This window comes from Phaethon aethereus (assembly GCF_964289735.1).
Source record: "Phaethon aethereus genome assembly, chromosome: 2".
NCBI classification, from domain to species: Eukaryota; Metazoa; Chordata; class Aves; order Phaethontiformes; family Phaethontidae; genus Phaethon; species Phaethon aethereus.
Genome location: NC_138582.1, coordinates 166,777,374 through 166,798,341, shown reverse-complemented (window position 1 = coordinate 166,798,341; position 20,968 = coordinate 166,777,374). Strand labels below are relative to the sequence as shown.

Here is a 20,968-nt window from a genome sequence, read left to right as displayed (position 1 = left end):
CGTGGATGGGGTCTCCTCATATAAGGGTCACTGCAATGCCACAGGCTAACGCTGTAGACCTCAGCAAAACCCCTTCAATCTTCTGATCCTTTATTGGAACTAGACCACGCAGAGTTCCTTAGATATTTTCAGGAATCTGCACGCATCCTAGACTCCTTGGAAAGGCTAACCAGGCAGAAGAACATGTGCTTCCCTACCCATGAGGAGAAGTACTGAAGTAACTTTTTTTTTTTTTAAACTCAGATTTGACCTAAAAAGTAGATTCTGTACCCTTAAAGAGGGGAATGACTTCATAATCAATACAGTCTAGTTACTATGCCTTCTAATACATCTTTTGAAACTGCCATTCCAACTGATATATGCGGCTGAGACTTACTGAAGAGGCTGAAAGTTCTCCAAGAGAAACTAAAATGAGCCTAAGAGCCTTGCCCCTACCTACCTACTGCTGGTTTACCTGAAAGAAAAAAAGACACATTTTCAAAATCCAGCCAACAATATAAAAAAAAAACAATGCACCCAACAAGGCCTGAACTGAAAACCTCTTAGTGACTCAGCAGGAAGACAAAAAAATCCTTGGGAAATTTTTCTCCCAGCACCAGCTGTCTGAACTGGCTGGAGTGAACTCTCAATTTCTCACAGCTTGAAAGTGGGAAAGGAAGAGCAAGCATTCTAGCAGGAAGGAATCTGCCCTGGAGTAACACCTCCAGCAAAACAAATCCTTCCCCACTGCTGTTACAGGGGTTATAGTCTTTGGAAAGCACGACGATCTTTCCTTTAATTGCAGATGAAGTTCAACTAGCACGATGTCTGCAGACAACTTCCAGTTCATAAACTTTGTGCAAGCCCACTGCAGGGAGCTCACCCAACCCCTTCGTCCTGGATTCAGAATATTTCCACTGCAGGAAGTGTGTTCATACCAATGCGGGGCTGGACAGAAACGTCAGACTCATAGCCCTAGTTTTAAAAACCAAGTAATAAAATGGAGCCCCTTCCCACACTAACAGATCTGACAGAGTGCCGCTTGCTGTTTCACTTTACCACTTACATACGATGTTTTGGACTCTGCATCCCAGCAGTCGCAGGCATAATGAGCCATCTCATTCTCCATATGCTGTCGGAAGCGCAGCTTCTCTGGGGATACACCGACCTTTGTAAGGAAGAGGTAGATTCTGCCAATGAAGTAACCGAGAACGGAGTTATTGATCACACCCTGGAAAGGGAAAAAACAGGAAGAAAAAAAACCACATAGACATTAATTCCTAAGGAAGCGAAGTCATGATTTGTTGTACTTCTGCAGACAACCTGACACATTACAGACAGAACTTCTTGCAACTGCCTGCAATAAAGTAGTATGTCTCCCCTGAACTATTACATCTTTTCAAATTCACCTAGTGCCACTGGCAGTATCTCCTTCTGAACAAAATAGGAAGTTATTATTATTCTAGGACTCATCACTGTCTGTCTCTGAAGATCCCCTACTTGAAAATACCCTGCTGTATCCAACAATGCAGTCACTGGTATTACAACAGTGCATGGGAATTACAGTTATGGCTCAGGACCCCACAACAGCTGTACCTTACAGTCCACAGTTGCAATACAACAGGAGGGGTGGTGTTCTTTTTTTCTGTTGTTTTTGTTTCGTTTGGGGCTTTAGGGGATGGGGTGGAGAGCATTGGTAAACCTACTCATAATTTGCAGGCATGGAGAATCAGGTAGTGCAAGCCACATACTGATGGGCGCCAGCAGAGTATTAGATTCCCAGTCACTGCTGGGGCTTTTGACAGATACTAGTATTCCTCACTGTGCTTCTCCCAGTTGCTAAGTGTGAAGCTTAACCTCTAACCACTATCCCAGCACCACCTGTAGCCTTTCATCACTGATAACAAGGGCCAGGTTTGGATCTCAGTCACACTGAATCACTGAAGAGAACTGACTCTTAAATCTGTGAGCAAACGCCAGCTGGCACCAACACAACAGTTTGTAATTTAGCCTTGAGAGCAATATCCAAAAGAGCAACAACCTCCATGTGCTTGCACGAGGAACATTACCTGTTGGACAGCATCTCCCAGCCGCATTACATGGGCAGACTGCCCACTGACCTGGGCCTTGGAAGAGTATAGGAGGATGTTGAGATCTGCCACATTCTGAAACTTGGGGTGATTTTTCTCACTGGGATCCACAAAGTGCTCAATTTCTGCCATGGTGAATTCCCTAATGGAAACACAACCAATCACGTGTATTAAATATTTCATGTGTTAGCCACAGCCCCTCTAATAAATGACTATACTTTAGCCTCTCACAAGCAAGTCAGTAGTTTAAAAACACATGCAAACCCAGAGCCAGTACAATGTATAGACTAGAACATCAGCCAGTCTCGACACTGGATTTAGTTTCATCTTCAAATTCCTAATAAAACTTTCTACAAATTCATCTAGAGATCTCAAGGCCATGGTCATCACCACCGTGATTCAGAGCAGAGAACACCATCTTTGGAAATACTTCCAGAAGTTCTCTGGAATTTTTCCAGACTGCTGCGATTCTGCATATTAGAAGTACACATTTCCTACTGGGCCGATGAAGACTAATCCACTGATTAACTCAGTAGCCTTAACTCATATTAGAGGTGCCGAAAATAGCAATCTGAGGTGATAATTTCTTTAAGATAACGATACTGCTACGTTCAGCAATGGCGTACATTCTGTTTTAAGAATTTGTCTTTAATACATCTATACTCATACATTGATTCTTAGCTGATTCACTTTACACTGCATTAACTTATTATCAAGAACCTTTAAAAAAGCTCTAGGTAATCATTAACTTTAAATCACAGGCATCAGGATGTAATTTGCTATAATAGCATAATAATACAGTCTCCAATAAATGTGCCACAAGCATATAATTTATATTTGACTGAAAATGCGTTTCAATGAGAAAAGTTCTTGTTTTCAGATGTGCAAGAGAACAGGAAGACTGAGAAAACTCCAAAGAATTCCCTTAGTGCTAACAATGCCACTGTCTCTCAGTGACATTTAGGGCACCATATTAATCAATTACCACGTTTACAACACATACTGCCTGTGTGTACAACAGAACCACACTCACTGTGCATGGGAGCTCTTGTTCCAAATTAGATGGAAAAGACTCCTGTTCAGAACAGTTCCATTAAAATACAGGTATGATCCTTAATGAAATGCAACAATCACTTTTATCCTGAGACAGAAAGCTTTGAAAATAATTCTCGATAACCCTGAGTTTTCCTTCTTGACTGATCTTGGGACACAAACACATCCAGAGTCAGGTTTCTCTCTGTAGTAAGCTGCAGAACTGCAAAATCTGCAGAACTGAGACAAGGAAATACTGCTCCAAGGTCGATCATGTTTTGATTCCAGATTTCAGTTTTGAAGTAAATCGCATGAATATAATTAAGCAAGCAAAGCTGCATGTCCCGTAGAGAACAAGGCTACCTTTAATATGATTCCTTTAGATCATGATGGAAGCCAAATTTTGTTAGTAAAACTGAGTTTAATCTAGGTGCTTCTACTACAACAGCTATTTCAGAGATCCTACTTCTCACCAGCCAGGCTTAGACAGAATTCTGCACTTAAAACCTTAACTAAATGAATTCTTTGCCCATGAACCCTGAGACTCACTAGGCACATTAGCGCTTTCTCCCAGAGTGAAGCAATTATGTACAAACACTGGAACAGAAGGGAGGTGCTACGTGCTCCCAGGTACCCTTCTGTTGAAAGAGGAAATTTGCAGTACCTCACTCTGATAAGGCCGGAGCGGGGTGAGATTTCATTTCTGAAGGAATTTCCAATCTGGGCAGCAGCAAAAGGCAGTTTGCCTTGGTTAAACTCCAGAAGACGTTTGAAGTTGAGGAATATTCCCTGTGCTGTTTCTGGCCTCAGGTAGCTGAAAGGAGACGGGGGAGAGGAAAATTCAGGAAGATAAAAGGGTGGGGAAAGCAATGAGAAAAGAAAAACACAGTTACTACAAAACTTAAAAGGTAGAACTTTTTCTCGAGTCTTTTAAGGACTCAGGGGGTTCAGTTTTAGTTTTGGAGACCCAAACTCAAGACAATAGCCTCCACATTCTCACACACTAACTACAAACACATGGTAAATGATGCTACCACTGGATCACCCTGCTAAGTAACTTCATCCTGACACAGGTACACTGAAGCAGGTTCTCTATAGCCATGAAGCTGCTGACAATTGGGGACCCAGCATGAACTGGCTTTACTGAAACAACTCCAACCAGCAAGGGCATAGCTGTCATCCATGTAGTCTGCTGCTTCAAGTATTTCTGTGATTCTGCAACAGGTCCTTATTTCTCCTACCTTTCACCAAGAGTACAAAGAACGCTAAGCTGCTAGAGAAGCCTGGGACTGAAAGGAGGGAAAAGCTACTCAGGAAGAAATTGCATATTTCAATACTTTTAAGACTTCATTTTTATTCCAAGTGATGCAGAATATGAAGAAGGGAGAATGTAAGCAGAAATTAGTACCTACCCAGGCATGTTTCCCCCAGGCCCAATGGAGGTCTTGAACATCAGATTGAAAGAAACAGGAGGGGACAGGTCATTCCCAGTGATAGGTGATTTCACGTTGTAGTTCACAAAGAGATCTGCAAGTTCTTGCTGGCCATAATTGTCCAACTAATATCAAAACACAGGAGAATTAGTTTAATTACTAGACAAGATAACAGGAATTAATTATGTCCTTTTCATCTTTTACTGGGCATGATCCACAGCTCTGAACCACCTGCCCAAAATATTCCCTTTTATCCTAAATTTTCAAGCAAGCTGAAGTTTGAACTGACGCTAGAAGAATACACTGCACAGCTGCAAACACGTTTTAGTCATGTAGGTCCATGACTCAGTCATATCACAGAAAGTCTGAAGACTAGATGGAAATGCAAGCACCGAGCATAAGAGTGGGGGTAAAGCATAGGAAAAGTCACTGGGACTGCATCACCACCCACCAGTAGCTTCTTTTGAACAGTTTCAACTAAAACATGGGGAGCGGTGTGCTGGGAATACATAAAAAAAATACAGCAATGAGAAAGAAGAAAGCTAAAATTTCTGCAGTGCTTCATCTGCATTCATTTCTCTTTCTTCTGCTGCATGAAACACAATATTTAACCTACACGTTAGATGCTCTCTTTTAGAGCTGTTCTGCATTTTAGTTAAATAGAGCAAATCTGCAGCACAAGGATTCTTGGTGAAAGATTTTCCATTTGCTCTGAAAACAATTTGGTAATGACTGGACGCCTTCACAAGTGGGATTAATGTCAGCCCCTTCCAGGACCTTACCTTCCCCTTTCTCTGCAAGATGGGAATCAAGCAGTATTAGAAACACAGATCTAGCTGCAATTTAATCACACAAAAGCCACAATTTCTGGCACTATTTTGGACATTTATGCACTAGCCTTTTGCATGCATACATTTAATATAGTTTCTAGGCTTAAGTACCATAAAGGATCTATACTGAGCAGTACAGCAATGATGTAACACTCAAGTTTAAAATCAAATGAGCTGCTTCTAGCATTAATTGTCATGATCCTTCATATATCACAGAAAACTCAACATAGGAGATAAAAAGACTTTATTAATAGAGGGATTCCCCTAAAGAATGGTCAAAGTTCAGTGCTGTAGTGTGGAAAACCTAATGACAGCTGCGCAGCGATGCAATGCACTGAAAAAAAAGCTGCTCTTTCTGGAAGGAAATACTCATTCTATGCATGGCTCTGGAAGCATTTTTCACAGAAGTCATGAGAACAAAAACCACACTAAAACCAAAGAAAGAAAAACAAATTTAAAAAAATAAAGGCAAATGTCTATACAGCTGCTCAGGAATGTCAGCCTGGAGCACCAACTATTCTCATGGTAAACAAAGGAAAAATCTGTGCGGGGTGCTAGAGACAAAGGAACAAATCTCAAGTGCTTCAAAGCCAAGACAACTTTAAAACATACCAATTCAGTGCTAAAGTGATTCAGAAAAACCCTGACAGAACTTCTCACCCATCTCTGTTCCTTTGTATCATAATCCTGCAGTGAGTGATTTACAAAGGTGAAAGAGGGATTCAGAAGAACTAGGCTTTTTGCCAGGGTGTGAAGTGGAATGGAGCAGACCAGGTCCAGGGAGAGCGCTTCAGCCCTACCAATCCAACATAATCATAGCAATAACTCTCCAAGATAGCAGAAGGGAGATGTGATTAACCAGCAAGTTTACAGTATTTGTTAACCAGTAAGTTTTCAGTATTTAGGAGCATGTACAGCCTACAAGGATCTCTGAGGTAAAAATTTCTGAGCATCTTTAGAGACACAGAAGGGACATTCCCTCTGGACTTGATGCATCGCATTCCTCTGTTACACACACCCCCCCCCCGAAGCATTCACCTCTCCACACAGGCAGTTACCTGTGTTAGAACATTTTCCATTTCTGCCTTTTTCTCTGCTGTGCACTTCTTGTCAGACATAAGCTTTTGCAGGTGAGCTGTAAGCAAGAGAAGTATGTAGTGAGTTTATACTGCAACCCCATCACTGACCCTAATCTAAAGCTAGATAAATCAGGAGGATCCTCCAGAATGAGTGTAAGTGTATGTCCACCAGTTGTCTTGCTAGTGTCTATCAGGGTAATTCACAGAATCATTAAGGTTGGAAAAGACCTAAGATCATCAAGTCCAACAATCAACCCAACACCACCGTGCCCACTAAACCATGTCCTGAAGTGCCACGTCCACACGTTTTTTGAACGCCACCAGTGATGGTGACTCCACCACCTCCCTGGGCAGCCTGTGCCAATACTTGACCACTCTCTCAGTGAAAAAATTTTTCCAAATATCCAACGTAAACCTCCCCTGGTGCAACTTGAGGCCATTTCCTCTTGTCCTATCACTAGTTACTTGGGAGAAGAGACCAACACCCACCTCACCACAACCCCCTTTCAGGTAGTTGTAGAGAATGATAAGGTCTCCCCTCAGCCTCCTCTTCTCCAGACTGAACAACCCCAGTTCCCTCAGCCACTCCTCATAAGACTTGTGCTCCAGACTCTTCACCAGCTTCGTTGCCCTTCTCTGGACACACTCCAGCAACTCAATGTCCTTGCTGTAATGAGGAGCGTACCACTCATGTCATCAGGGCAATCCTGATCTACAGCTGAGGAGCTGCACCAGTTCGCTGTACTGACATGCCACAGGGAAAAAAACAGGTCCTTATCTAGTTTCTTTCCAATACTCGTTCCTCCAAACCCAAGCAATGGCTTTGTAGTCCCTTTTTCCTTATTTTCTTTCTATACAGACTGGAAATTAAAAGCAACGTCTGATCCCAAGCCAGCAAGGCTAATTTTATCCAAACGCACTCAGAGGCACGTACTGACTTGGTACGGTAGGGTTAGACTTTAAAGGACAACATCCTCCATGAGATACAAAGGCAGACAGTGACGCCAAGACTTCCCACTCCCATTTGAAAAAAACAATCTGACTTTTTAGTGGCAGTCACAGCAGGTGGCTGTTCACCAGTGATGGGCCACAGAAGAGACAGGGATGCTTTTGTTTATGATACTGTTCACTGTGCAAAGTGGGCAGAGGTTAGAGGGGCTTCTTTTGTTCTGTTTTTTTAAGAAAAAAAAATTCTGTTTTCTTATGAAAACAGCTTTATTGCCAATATAGATTGTTCTACATACTTAACTTCCATGGAAAAGGCTAGAAAACTAGGGATCACAACCCACTTAAACCTAGAGCAGAATAATCCTTCCTTTCACAATGGAGCTGTACATGAAAAAGTTTTCAAATAGGTTTCTTATTTCTAAGATTCCTTCATGTGATTTTTTTGTTTGTTTTTTTAAACACACTTTAAATCAATAACGAGAAAGAAGCATGAGGACTTTGCAAACCTAAGAAATGCCTGAAGTCTATTTAGCATTCTCAAAAGCCAGCTGAGTTCCAAGGTAGACGAAAGTCAGCAGCTGCCATGTAACTGACCTTTCAATAGGTAACACATGCTGTTATACCATCATTAAATCATTTCTGAGTTCTGATCAAAAAGCAACTGAAACTCAAGCAAACTAAGCTTAGAACACCGTGGAGAACAGGAACCTTGTTATATAGGAAGTCCTCAACTTAGACAACACGGTAATCTTTTATGGCCTGATGACACAGGATTGTATAAAAAGAGACCCAACTATGTTTTTAGTAGAGATCCTGTACCTCATTTAAGACACTAACACAAGGTGGAACTGAGAACTTATGGAATCTTTAGTATGGTATGATTAATGAACTACTAACACAAGTATGAAAAACTGGCTACACGAACTGTCCTTCCTTGAGAAAGATACTCTTTTCCCATGTTTGTACCACTGCATCTAGCCATGGAACAAAACCAAACCTTTTAAGAGATGATCAGCACGAAAACATTCCCCATTTTTCACATCTTTCACCATGAAGTCAGCAAACTTGTCTACATGGCCAGAAGTCCTAGAAAAGATGATACAAAAAGGGAACATGAAAGCTGCCACCAGACAGTCCCAGTACTGCATGATCCCAGTGGACAGACCATTATCAAAGAGAAGTCCTTCAAACTGTGCACCCAAACTGCACGCTCGCTCTTGCTTCAGATTTATAGATTCTCATTAAGCAGTACCATCCCACAGAAAATCTGATTTGTGAGAAAGTATCAATACATGTAAATCTTAAAACATGCCGCTAAGACACTTAGTGCCTTTAGGAACTGCATCACGATCGAAGCAAGACATAGATGCAGTTCAGAGGAGTAACCAGTAGTTCAGGTGGACAGATTCCCACTATTTTATATCAGTGATCTGTAAAGCTCCTGCCTGTTATGCCATGACCCATACAAAGTAACGCAACTGACTCAGCTCAGACTCTCATTCCAAAAGCTCCTGACATATTTAGCAAACCTGTGGGTAGTCTTAATGGAGATACGTGGAGGTGAAAGAGTCCAGAGTGTGAACTATGCTCTCACCCTGGAAGAAGGTCCCTCTGCCTGGTCTGTGGATAAAAAGACGGCTTCAGTCCCCAGGGCTGCAGATGCATCATTTGCATTCAGAGCTCAAGTAACACGCTGCATATTGCCATCCCTCCACAGAGAAGGAAAGGATGGTCAGGCAATCTGGCCACTGTCCTAAACTATGACGCAGGTGTCCCAGATTTAGGCAAATCACCTAATCCTTTTTCTTGTCTTCTTTATATTTTAGAAAAAGGGATAATGGCAATTTCTTACCTAGTGGGACTGCCAGGAGACATTAAGCCATTAGACTCTCTCAGACACGAGTCCCACTGCTCTCCCTGATTTATGGAAAAACAGCTTCTCACACTGACCTGTGCACTGATATCTAATTATTTTGCACTGCAATGGGGTATGAAATGGGGTCACCCAGTCTCTCAAGATCCCTGTTGGTAATTTTACAGAAGACTGTAAAAATCAACTATGACCAGAAATTACATGCTGCAGAAAAAAAAAGACCCATATTTACTTCAGAACCGGCTCTGGTGTGAGCATGGTACAGTCAATCTCCAGGATTTGCTCTTCCTGAATAAAGTGCTGTCTCCATGCCTGGATGATGTTGTTCTTCAAAGCACACCCAACAGGCCCGAAGTCATACAGACCACTGACACCTGCAAAGAGAAAAAGGTAAAAAAATGTGGTAGGCACGAGACTGTATGAACCTGCATTGTTCAGAAATGTCCTCCCTTCTCAGTGTTTCCATCAGTTGATTTAAGCCTGAGGTCATATTCTGAGCATGAAGCTTCAGCTTCTCTGTGCTAAACAGAATATGGAATGTGTCTCACTGTAGAGAGCTTTTTACATAAAGACCCATGACATAAAGGCTGCAAGTAAACTCCATGAAGCACCTAGACAGACACTGCCCTATACACTAACCGATACAGTTCAGTCGCAGAGTGCACCGGGGCATCAGGTAGTGGTAGAAGCTGAAACTGATAAACACCTGCAACCAACAACTGTAAAAGCCACACTCTGTCCACCAATGGATTATATTTTGTGGAGAGTTTTACGGGAGCAATCTATATAGAAGAAGTGATAATGCATGTGCCAAAGCAGTATGTTACTGTCAGCAATACAGCATATCTGACAATCACTAGTTTAGACACAAAGATGAAAAAAAGAAAGAAAAAGACAATAAAACAACCTGGAGTATTTATTTTAGTATGTTAGGTCAAAGAGCAGTAACTACACAGGCACTGTGCTGCTCCCCTGAGCTGCTCAAATCAACCATCTGAAGAGATTTAAGACACATTTACTCACCTGTTCAATAAAGCTCATTGACAAAGTTCATTAAGGTAACAGGTTCTAAAGTTCACAGTAGTTTTGAGCATTATCTTGCCAAGGAAAGCTCAGATAGAGATGAATAGTTACGAGGAAATGAGCTGATCAACTGCTTAAATGGCAAAAGACTCCACGCCTCTGCACAGCAACCATCTTCTACAACGTAATGCTCAGAACTCACGCCCCGGAGTCCACTTATTTGCATTCAGAAAGCAGAGGACAAAATCTGAGCCCTCTCCACACCCAAAGACTTTAAGGAAGGGGGAAACTTTTGAAAGGCTTACAGACTCAAGCAGGAAAGTTTAAAGCCAACTTTAAAAAAAATTATTTTACGTTGCATTGACAAAACGTTGCAAGAGTAGAGCATTTCACACAGCTAGGAAGACGAGAACATTAGCCTAAAGGGATTAAAGCATAAATTTCTTCAAATCTGTACCTCCATAAATAGAAAAGGCTTGATCATAGAAAAACCTCCTTTTCAGGGTGTCTTCCATTTTAACTCTGTCCACAATGTCATCTTTGGGCTGTAAGGCCAGCTCCTGTAATTCAAGCAAACCGAAAACAGTTAATAGCTCCAGTTTCTGGCAGAAGGACAAATCCTCTCCATTCACCACTATGAGTCAAAAGTCTGTAAAGACCATTTTGAAGCAAAGGTATCCTGCCAACATGCTCGTTTTCCAAAGAGGAATGGTCACGCTGAGATTCAAGCACTCAATTATGAACATGATTGTCTGAATGTAGCATTTTACACACTTGAGGTGGACTCATCTGCACTAACTTTCAGACAACTAAGCCTAAGCTAGTTATCCTCAGCTTTCTTTACAAGCAGTGGAGAGAAATGACAATTTCTAAAGCAATTCTTCTGACTTATTTCCCTCTCCCAACTATAAAATGATCTTAAAGTGACTAGCTCAGACTACAAACATCTAACTCTCGGTATATACGAAGCTTTCAATAAAGTGTTTCTCACATGAAAAAATTCTGACTACGAAGATTACAAACACCATCATCCTTGTGCTCTGCCAAAGGTGTGTATTTAGCTACTTGTACAAAGACTATCTATTTGCAAAATGTAGGCTTTCACAAACATGGCCTTGCGCACACAGAAAATTTAGTTAGAGTGCCTAAATGCCCTGACTACATTCTGTGAAAAAATTTTACAGCAAACTCATTATTTTACCTGAAAACCTATGATTTTTGCAACCAACTCCATTAGTGAAGTCAAAAGACTTGAAAGATTTTCTTCAACAAAGATATTTTGGTAATTAAAGCAGAGTTAAGTCAAGTTCAATAAATTAATTCAGATCCTGCTAAGTGGCTAATACTATCATTTTGAAGAGCCTTTTGGTGACATAAAGTACTGTATGACCAATAATTTCAAATTTTTCTTTTTGGAGCATCTATAAAGACAAATAAACGTGGTCTAATTTTAAAAGCACTGTACCTCTGCTGCTCCCATGAATTAGCATAAGCCAGGGAGTAACTCTGCACAAGAGACAGAAAGACTCAAAGACAGACAGAGAGCAACACACCAGAGCAAGCACCAGATCAGTACTTTTAAAGCATGCAAAGAGAATCCATTTGGCATCCTCTGCCTAAAAACATAGAATCACATTTCACAGTGACCAGGGTTTCTTAAGAAAAAGGATGGCTTTTGCCCAGAGATGGACAGGAGGAGAACAACAGTGACATGGCCCAATTCCGAACTGGCAGGGAGAAATGGCCAGCAGCACAGGAGTAACTGGAGTAGGTACAGAATTCTGTACAGCTCCTCTGCTACTGCCTAAAGAGAATAGTTAATGTACTGGTCCAGAAGTCAAAGAAACAGTCTCTTCTATCTGGCATACATTCATAAACATAAAAACATTCATAAATAGAAGTCAGAAAAGTGCCTGTGTTAGCCTTCAAGGGGAAAGAAAGACCCTGTACAGGAAGAGAACCATCTACTGACTTAAGATACAGTTTGAGGACATAAAGCCAAGGAATTTTAAACACTCAACTGCTCTGCCCTGTTCAAAGCTTCAAATTCAGAGCCACTTTGCTATCTTTAAGCAGGAATCACAGGGCTTGAAAACTGTACCAGCCGCTGCTAAAGCTAAGGAGCACTCCCGCTGCTGCCTTCTGCAAAAGTTGCAAGCGACTGTGATGCATTGCTGGAAACACCATCAGGAGAGAAAGACTGCATCAGAGTGCTGCACTCACAAGGGCAGATGCTGCATTTGCAAGGTCATTCTTGCACTGACAGGGATACAGCCCACACAAATTGTGTAACTGGCAAGCACACCTCTACACTGCATCCTACAGGCACTCTTCCAACAGAAAGGTAGGGCTCAGAGTGATACCAAGACTCCTAACCCGCCTCGCTACGTCTCTCTACATCAAACTTCCGAGGGCTGGGAAACAGAATCGGGAAAAGATTTAGAAACTATTTACTCCAGGATGATCTAGCTATCAATACAGGTTTCATGCAAAGGTTTCAAAGAACAGGTCTATGCTCAATACTAGGTAAAAATGACATCTTTTTACTTGGGTTAAATGTATGCAAACAGCCATAGCGCTCTCTGTTAGGTCCGGCATTAACTGCTTGCCTCACATGACTGTAGGACAAAGAGGGTCAACTGGTTTCAATTCAGGTATACTCACATTCTCACAGTAAGTTAGTTGCAAGCAGTGGTGTATTTATTTATTTATCCATTTACTTTTAATAGCACCACCAAAGTATAACTACAATCATTTTTATATGAAATACAAATTAAAAAGAACCTCGCAGTTTCCTGGGTCAGTCTGCACACCTGACTTTTTATGCTTCAGGAGTTTCTTTGTGTTGTTTCAGTCTGAGAAGGGATGGGAAGCTTGCAGGATAAGGAAGTGTACTTGTACTTGTTTATTGATCTAGAGACAAAACAAACCTTAAGTTCCATCACTTCATTTGCAGAAAGACTTTTCAGAGGACAATTGCATTTAAGAATGGGGACACAATTTCAATACATCCCTCTGTTTAAGGCTGAGGAAAAGCATAGGCTCTTTGAAACGTCTCCAAAAACTCTGTTTACACTGTAGCAAAGAAAATGGTTTCTAAAGAAACATGTTCTGTGCCCATCTGGGAATTTAAATGCTGTACAAAGAATCTGGAGATGAAACTCACTACAGTGAGCAGCACTGTGGACAGAAAAGATCTATACAGTAAAGAAAGATTAGCAACATATAGACTGAATTTCATCTTTGACTATGAACAACCTGAACTCGTATTTATTTGTTCGCATGCTGTGATTTAAGAATTACAGATAAAGAATTAAAGTGCCACTAGTTGTAAACTTGCAAACTATTCCAGAAGTGATTCAAATACTATGCTGCTTCTATGACTGTTTAGCCCAAATCAATACTATAAAAAAGCATTAAGTTGAGATTTCAAGGCTTTTCAGACAAAACTGTGGAATTCAAATTTAACATCCAGACTCACCTTCGCTTCTAGGACCCTCTTCCGAGCTTTGAGCTCTGCTACAGCTTTGTCTATATCCACCTGGGGAGCTTTCTCTTCCTTCAGCTTCCTTACCAGTTCTCCCTAGAAGGAGACAAAACACAAGATACAGATTCTTTCTCTCAGTGACATAGACGAGAACTCTCCTTCTTTCGGCTTCCCTGGCAATCAAAAAGCAGGGTTTTGTCCTGCCTCCCCACTCTCCACACAGGTCTCAAGAGGCTGCTTCAATTGGTAGAAGTGAGAAACACTTAAGCATTTGAGAGTCAGCAGAACTAGACATCGTTACAGAAATTCAATCCCCCCACAGGTTAAATCCCAGACCCGTTATTAAATCTCAGTGTGCAAATATACTGCTGTATGCATCACTTCACAACAGATTTCCACAAATCCTAGTTTTCCATCTTTGAGGATGAACTAAGTGGATCCTCAGATGGTTAATATGGGCTTTGTGCTCTCTTTCTCAGTAATAAGTCATCTCTTCCTTCTATCTTTTCCATTTTCTTCAAAATTTACGACCATTTTAGACTTCTCTTCCTCTGCCAAATCTGTGCAAAGCTGGCCAGTAAGTACACAAATTTTTAGAAGAAGGTCTCATAGAAGACAGACATTTCTAGCCTAATGTCTAAGCAAAGAAGGCAACTGCATTATCTGTAAAAACAGTTACTGTTTTTAAAACCTGTCCAGTAACTTTAGGAAAGAAGGGGTGGGGGGTATTAACAGAAACACAAAAAACCCCAATGCCTAAATATTTCAGAGCAGCAAAACCATGCAGTGGGCTTACACCAAGGTCTTGACCCGAGTCATACCAACGTCACCTTGTTATGGTTCCACAAGGGTGTCTCTGCCCTGCGGGGACAATTCTCCCCTTTAATCCCAGGGAAGTACACAACCCCTAAATACCCAACAGCATGCTTTTCTGAATATGATCCTCAGCTGTCACGTCCAGCTTGCTCTCAGAGATAAATTAAAATTCTTCCTTTCAGTCCACTCTTCTTTAGCCAAAACCAAGGTCTATCGTCTATCTTCAATTACTGAGAAGGACAAAGGAGCTGACCCAGAAGGAAAAAGCACAGAGATGTCAATGCTTTCTCAAGTGGGATGCTCTAAGAATGGGATGCTCAAAGTTCATAATTTTTCTCGCATCTTGCACTTCTCCATTAAACAAAAAGAAAAAAAAAAATCCAGAGAGATTAAAACATTTCCACAATACTAGCTTCTTCATAAATTCTGAGCTTTTCTGACATTAATATTACAGGCAACTGAGAAACCAAAGAGATGTGAATACACAGATTGCCACTGAGTAATCAGATTAGAAAAGCTACATGTGCTTCAGAGACTAAGGGGTTGAAAGGCTAATTTTATTAATAAAAGGAGGAAGACTCAAAAGACTGCATTAATACACATACACAAATAAAAGAAAGAAAAATAAGAATCCTGTCAGGCTCCCTAAGCCCATCGGCTACAAGAACAGAACAAATCTGCTGTTTCCTTCCTGTTAACTAGTTACACCAAAACGTGAAAGTTTCACACTAGGGCTGAGGACTTCAACTGCCATTCCTGGGTAACGTGGCAGAGGGAGGGATCTGATTTTTTTTTTTTTTTTCTTTTAAAGTAGTAAGTCCAAATTGCCTTTGTTGAGCTAGGGGATCGGCAGTGGAAAAAGATGAAAGCAGCAGCAAAGCAGCTATTGCTGACTCAACACCACCCTGCTCATTGCTGAGCATCTAAAAGCAGCATACAGCAACTCTTTGTCCTGATCTATAAGTAAAAGAGTATTCGAACATATGCAAGGAGAAAAAAAAAAAAAAAACAAACACACACAACTGAAGCAAGTAATTATGTTTGCTGACAGGACTCAATCTAATTAAAGCTACGAGCTTGAGCCCAACCCACAGGAGGAGTGCACAGCAGCACTCGATGTGGCAAATTTTGCTGCAGCTTTGTCCCATAGACCAGTAGAGCAGAGAGGGATCCACCCCTGGATCACAGCAGTTTATTGCATCAGGCACTGCTGCAGAAAGATATGCTGCTCACTTTCCTCTCCATAGGTTAAGAGCCCCTTAGGTTTAATTAAACCGCTTCGCCACGAGCTGACAGACAGGGTCCCCTGCATCATAAGGTATCAACTACCCCAACCTTTGTTACTCCCTCCCTTTCCTCTTGTGCAAACATCTCGGTGAATTACTACTGTCAGCTGGATGATACAGTATCCGTGGTCCCAGCTATGCAAATTTACCCCCAAACCTTTCCTTGGCATCCCACACTCCTGTTTCAATCCCACAGGCAGCCAGAAAGAAAGGGTGCACTGATACTTTAAAGGCAAATGACAGCACCCAAGATACAGGATTTTAAAATAAATAAATTGGCTAGTTCCAGAGATCATCATTTTATTTACAAGAAGCTCTCTTGCCAAGGCATTATGCTGTACAATGATTCATAATAGAAACTCATTGAAGTGCTGGAATAATTAGAGGGCCATAAATCCACTCATTTAATGGGAAAACACAAGCACAAACCTATGAATACATGGGACACACACGTAGCTATGTGTGCAGCTAAGCAGAAGACTATGGATTCAGCCACTTAAAGGAGGAGTGTGGGGAACCCACAGGCATAGGTCTGGCTGCTAAAACAGGGAGGAGGGGGAACTCCCACGTGCTGTGAGCAAGCTCCACTGCCATTAACGTACACAGCAACGGTACCAAGATCAAGATTCACTTAGGAAATAAAAAGGCAACCGAATCCTTCTCGGGTAAGAAGGAAGCTAAAGATAATAGCTGTGAGGGAGATGGAAAGGGAATGTGGTGCAGTCCTAGCTAATAGGAGACAGCTATGTACCTAGACAAATAAGAATGATGAAATGGAAAATGTGCAAAAGAATTAATACCCCATACTGCATCAGGCAAACATGCCACTCTAAAGAATATCTCCAAAACCCAACAGCTCTAAAGTGAAGTCATCGTGTGACCCTATGGGGTGTGGAAACCTATGCAAGCTGAAGAAAATGTGAAAAGTCAGCTCTGGGGCCCTAAAAGCGTGACAAAGTCAGCCCTAGCTGGGGCACAGAAGACACACCAAGCCCAGGAGAGGAAAGCCAAGCAGGCTGACGCACAGATCCAGTTCTGCCAGGCAGCTCCAGCACACGCCGTCGCTACGGGGAGGGGAAAGGGCAGCCTACGGGAAACCCACGCACACTGCCAGCCACGCACTGCCCGCCAGCGCACTTCTCTGGGGAACAGCAAGACCCACCCGAGGGGAGACCCCTGCAGACGCCGCACCCAAGGGAGGGGACGCCGGCCAGAAGCCGCGGGCAGAGCCACAGGGTCCTTCGGCTCCGGGGGCACGGCAGGGCTCCGGAACACGCAACTGGAGGGTGGCAAGCAGGGGCTGCGGGGAAACACCGCATTCGCTCCGCAGGGAGGGCAAACCCACCCGGAGCATGCCCCACGCAGGCCGGCGGGGCTCGCGAGCGGAGGGACGGGGGACACTCTCCCCACAGACTCGAGCCCAGGCACCGGCCGGCCGCCGCGGGCCCGGAGCTCCGGGTGGTCCGTCACACAGCCGAGCACCTCAGCGAGAGCCCCGTCCCGCAGCCAGTGGCTTTTTCCCCCCCTCCTCCGCCGGGGCTCCCCTCCGCCGGGGTCCCCCCTCCGCCGGGGTCCCCCCTCCGCCGGGCCCAGGCGGGTTACCTGGTGCCGCACCGCCTGCCGCAGGGGCGCGAGCAGCGCCTCGGCTTGCGGACCGTCCATGGGGGTCGCGGCCGGGGCGGGCCGGGAGCGGAGCGGGGCGGCGGGCGGGCAGGCCGGGCGGCGCAGGCGGCGCAGCAGGGCGGGCAGGACGCTACGGGGCGGCAGCGGCATGGAGAGGCGCGGCGCGCCGCCCTACCCCCCCCCGCATGATGAAATCCCGCCCGGCGTAAAGCCGGCCCGCGCCCCGCCGCCGCACTTTCCGCACGGGCAGCGCCGGCGGCGGCCGGCGGCGGCGCCCGCCCCGCCGCAGATTCGGCACGGCGCCGTGCAGGCGGCGGGCCGGTAGGGGGCGCGCGGGAACGTCCGCGTCACTCACTCACTCACTCACTCACACACATACCCCCGCCCCCGCCGCCGCCGCCGCCGCCATCCCGCGCTCCCGCGCCGGGTTGCGCCTGCGCGGCCGGCGCGAGGACACCACCCCTCGCGCGCCGACACGCGCGTGCTCCGGGGAGGTACTGCCCAACGTTCCCCTCGCTCCCCCGCGGGTGTGCGTGGGCAGTACACGCCCTCCCCCCGCGTGTGCGTGGGGCAGGGCCGATAGCCGCCACCCCCCGCCGCGGGTGAGACTTCTACCCCCGCGGTGTAGCTGCCCCGGCGGGGGGAGGGGGGGCGGCCCCATAGCAGCCCCGGGCACCGGCCCCGCACCGCGGCGCCGCACGGCGGGCGCCCAGGCGGGCCCCCTCGGCGCGGTGTCCCCTTGCCCCTGGGCCACGTCCCCAGCACGCGTGCCCGCCGTGGGGCAGGGAAGCGCCGGGGGCTGGCAGGGGTGTGTGTGTGTGTGTGTGTGTGTTATTTTTTCAATCAAGCTGCAGCATTTGCGCTCCAAAAGCTTTGTAGGTTTTGGGCTCGATGGTGTTTTGCTTTCCCCTGATCCACCATTTTCCCGGCGCTGCCCGGGGACGGCGCCGGGCCGGGCAGCGCCCCGTGGCCGGACCTCCCGGGCTGCGTTCAGGGCAGGGGCCTAAATCCTGCTTTGCCCCGCGGCCACGCGTGTGGTGGGTCTTCCCTGGGAGGAAGGACAACCCCGTGTCAGGAGCCGTGAGGAGCACAGGTGCCACGCAACTTCCCATCCCTGGGAATGAAAGCTCTCCATGAAGGAGAATCCAAACGCCGGTTATGTAAAACAAAAATTTAAGACCAATTAAAAAAAATATAACCTTTCCCATTGCCCCCATCCTCCTCCTCATCTCCCCCTCGCCCCCTCCCACCGCCTGCGGCCGGGAGCATCGGCGCTGATACGGTGTTGGCGTAATTGGCGTATTCAGGCTGTCATTTTGTACCTGTCTATTTGAGAGACAGCTTCAACCGCGTAATGAACACATCTGAATATTTATCTGCTTGTTCTGAATGGTATATTTGTATTTCAAATACTTAATTGTTATTTTTATTTAGCTGCAAATTGCTGTTTTTATTTCACTGGCGTACCTCTTGGAAACAGTTCTAGTGCAAGGTTAACACTGAGCTTTTCTCTATTCCTGATTTCTTTTTTTTAATTAACCCAATGCTGATAAGAGTGTAAGGACACCACAGCCCCCTTCTAGCTTGTCACGGCGATCTGAGATGGGAAGATAGTGGCATCAGCCCCAGTGTGGAGGAACTGGGAGAGGGCAAACCAGCCAGGACCGCAGAGGAAACATGGGCAGGACCTGGGGAGACGGGATACCCCAGTGACCGGGAGCAGCTCGGTTCTCCTGTGCTGAACCTGGAGGGCCAGGTAACAGCCCTTCTCCAAAATGCCTTTTTTTTTCCCCACTCCTAAAAGATTTCCTCCTTTTCTCCGCAGCAGAGCAGGCTTGGTCCCCAAAACAGCACTGTGGAGCTGCAGCCAAGGATGGAGATGCGCCAGGCTGGTGCCTTGAGCCTTTTTCCCTCTAGAAAATCCTTCCGCGCACATGCTGCTGACCCCAGCAACGTCCCTCCATGCAGATGAAACACACCTGGGACCATTTCCCAGTGCTGGGGCCAGCTGGTGCGGGACAACCTCAACAGAAGGACCAAAAAGATCTTCTCCCTGCCCATTCCCATCTAGCTGGGGGTGCAGCTCTTCTCCCAAAGGACTTTAAAAAAGCATCTGGCTGAGAGCACCCATGGAGCAAGACTGAGCTGTAAAACCTGGCCTTGTGAATAAAACCTTCACAACACATTTGATTGCCCAAGAATTGGACTATACAGTCAACTTGAACTTATAGAATCATTAAGGTTGGAAAAGACCTCTAAGATCATCAAGTCCAACCATCAACCCAACACCACCGTGCCCACTAAAGCATGTCCCAAAGTGCTTCATCTACACAGGTTTTTTGAACACCTCCAGTGATGGTGACTCCACCACCTCCCTGGGGAGCTTGTTCCAATGCTTGACCACTCTCTCAGTAATTTTTCCTAATATCCAATCTGAACCTCCCCTGGCACAACTTGAGGCCATTTCCTCTTGTCCTATCACTAGTTATTTGGGAGAAGAGACCAACACCCACCTCACCACAACCCCCTTTCAGGTAGTTGTAGAGAGCGATGAGGGCTCCCCTCAGCCTCCTCTTCTCTAGACTGAACAAACCCAGTTCCCTCAGCCACTCCTCATAAGACGTGTTCTCCAGACCCCTCACCAGCTTCGTTGCCCTTCTCTGGACACGCTCCAGCACCTCAATGTCCTTCTTGTAGTGAGGGGCCCAACACTGAACATAGGATTCAAGGTGTGGCCTCACCAGTGCAGAGTACAGGGGCACGATCACTTCCCTGCTCCTGATGGCCACGCTATTGCTGATACAGGCCAGGACACTGTTGGCCTTCTTGGCCACCTGGGCACACTGCTGGCTCATATTCAGCCGGCTGTCAACCAGCACCCCCAGGTCCCTTTCCGCCGGGCAGCTCTCCAGCCACTCCTCCCCAAGCCTGGAGCATTGTTCTAGAGCCATGTTGTTTTTTTAGATAAAGGAACAAAGCTATAGAAGAAGAAAAAAGGGAGAAAAAAGGAGGGTGGACAGGTTTCCTGAGCAAGGTTAGAGGAGGATGGGCAGAGAACACACAAGGAAACCCTGACCGCCCCTTTTGGAATGGTACTGCTGAAGACTGACAGCATGATTTAGGGTTCTTGGACCCAAGGGACACTGCTGGATGCCTGGTAGGTTGTGCAGGAAGGGAGCATAATTAGGCAGTGCTTTGCACCAAACCATAGCTGCAAATGAGAGACCGTGAGCAAACTGGACCCCCAGAACTGGGTCACACCTGGCATCAGCTGGACCCCAGCTCCAAGCCAATTCCAGTGGGAAGGGCCACATATTTCTGAGAATTATCAAGAAGCTAATATCCAAGCTAAAAATAAAGTTTTAGATCAGTGCAGAGCTGCCTGGAAGGGCTTTGTGCACCCACTGCTGACGGAGGGTCTGTGGACCAGGGCACAGGCCCAGTATGTGCCCGTACCATGTCCCCATCC

The 20,968-nt window shown here is 45.3% G+C and overlaps 1 protein-coding gene across 1 annotated transcript in view; it reads right to left on the bottom strand.

The window, feature by feature from the left end:
* The window catches only part of GARS1 (glycyl-tRNA synthetase 1), a gene marked incomplete at its 5' end in the record, with an annotated part of 28,616 nt that extends 10,967 nt beyond the window's left edge, over nt 1–17,649 (bottom strand). Inside the window, 10 exons of the mRNA XM_082014793.1 lie at nt 1,046–1,210; nt 2,049–2,211; nt 3,766–3,915; nt 4,514–4,659; nt 6,423–6,499; nt 8,389–8,477; nt 9,497–9,638; nt 10,745–10,847; nt 13,769–13,870; nt 17,479–17,649. Of these exons, the coding sequence (XP_081870919.1) occupies nt 1,046–1,210; nt 2,049–2,211; nt 3,766–3,915; nt 4,514–4,659; nt 6,423–6,499; nt 8,389–8,477; nt 9,497–9,638; nt 10,745–10,847; nt 13,769–13,870; nt 17,479–17,649 (1,308 nt within the window). The remainder of the gene's footprint in view (nt 1–1,045; nt 1,211–2,048; nt 2,212–3,765; nt 3,916–4,513; nt 4,660–6,422; nt 6,500–8,388; nt 8,478–9,496; nt 9,639–10,744; nt 10,848–13,768; nt 13,871–17,478) is intronic.
* Nucleotides 17,650–20,968: the final 3,319 nt, after the last annotated feature.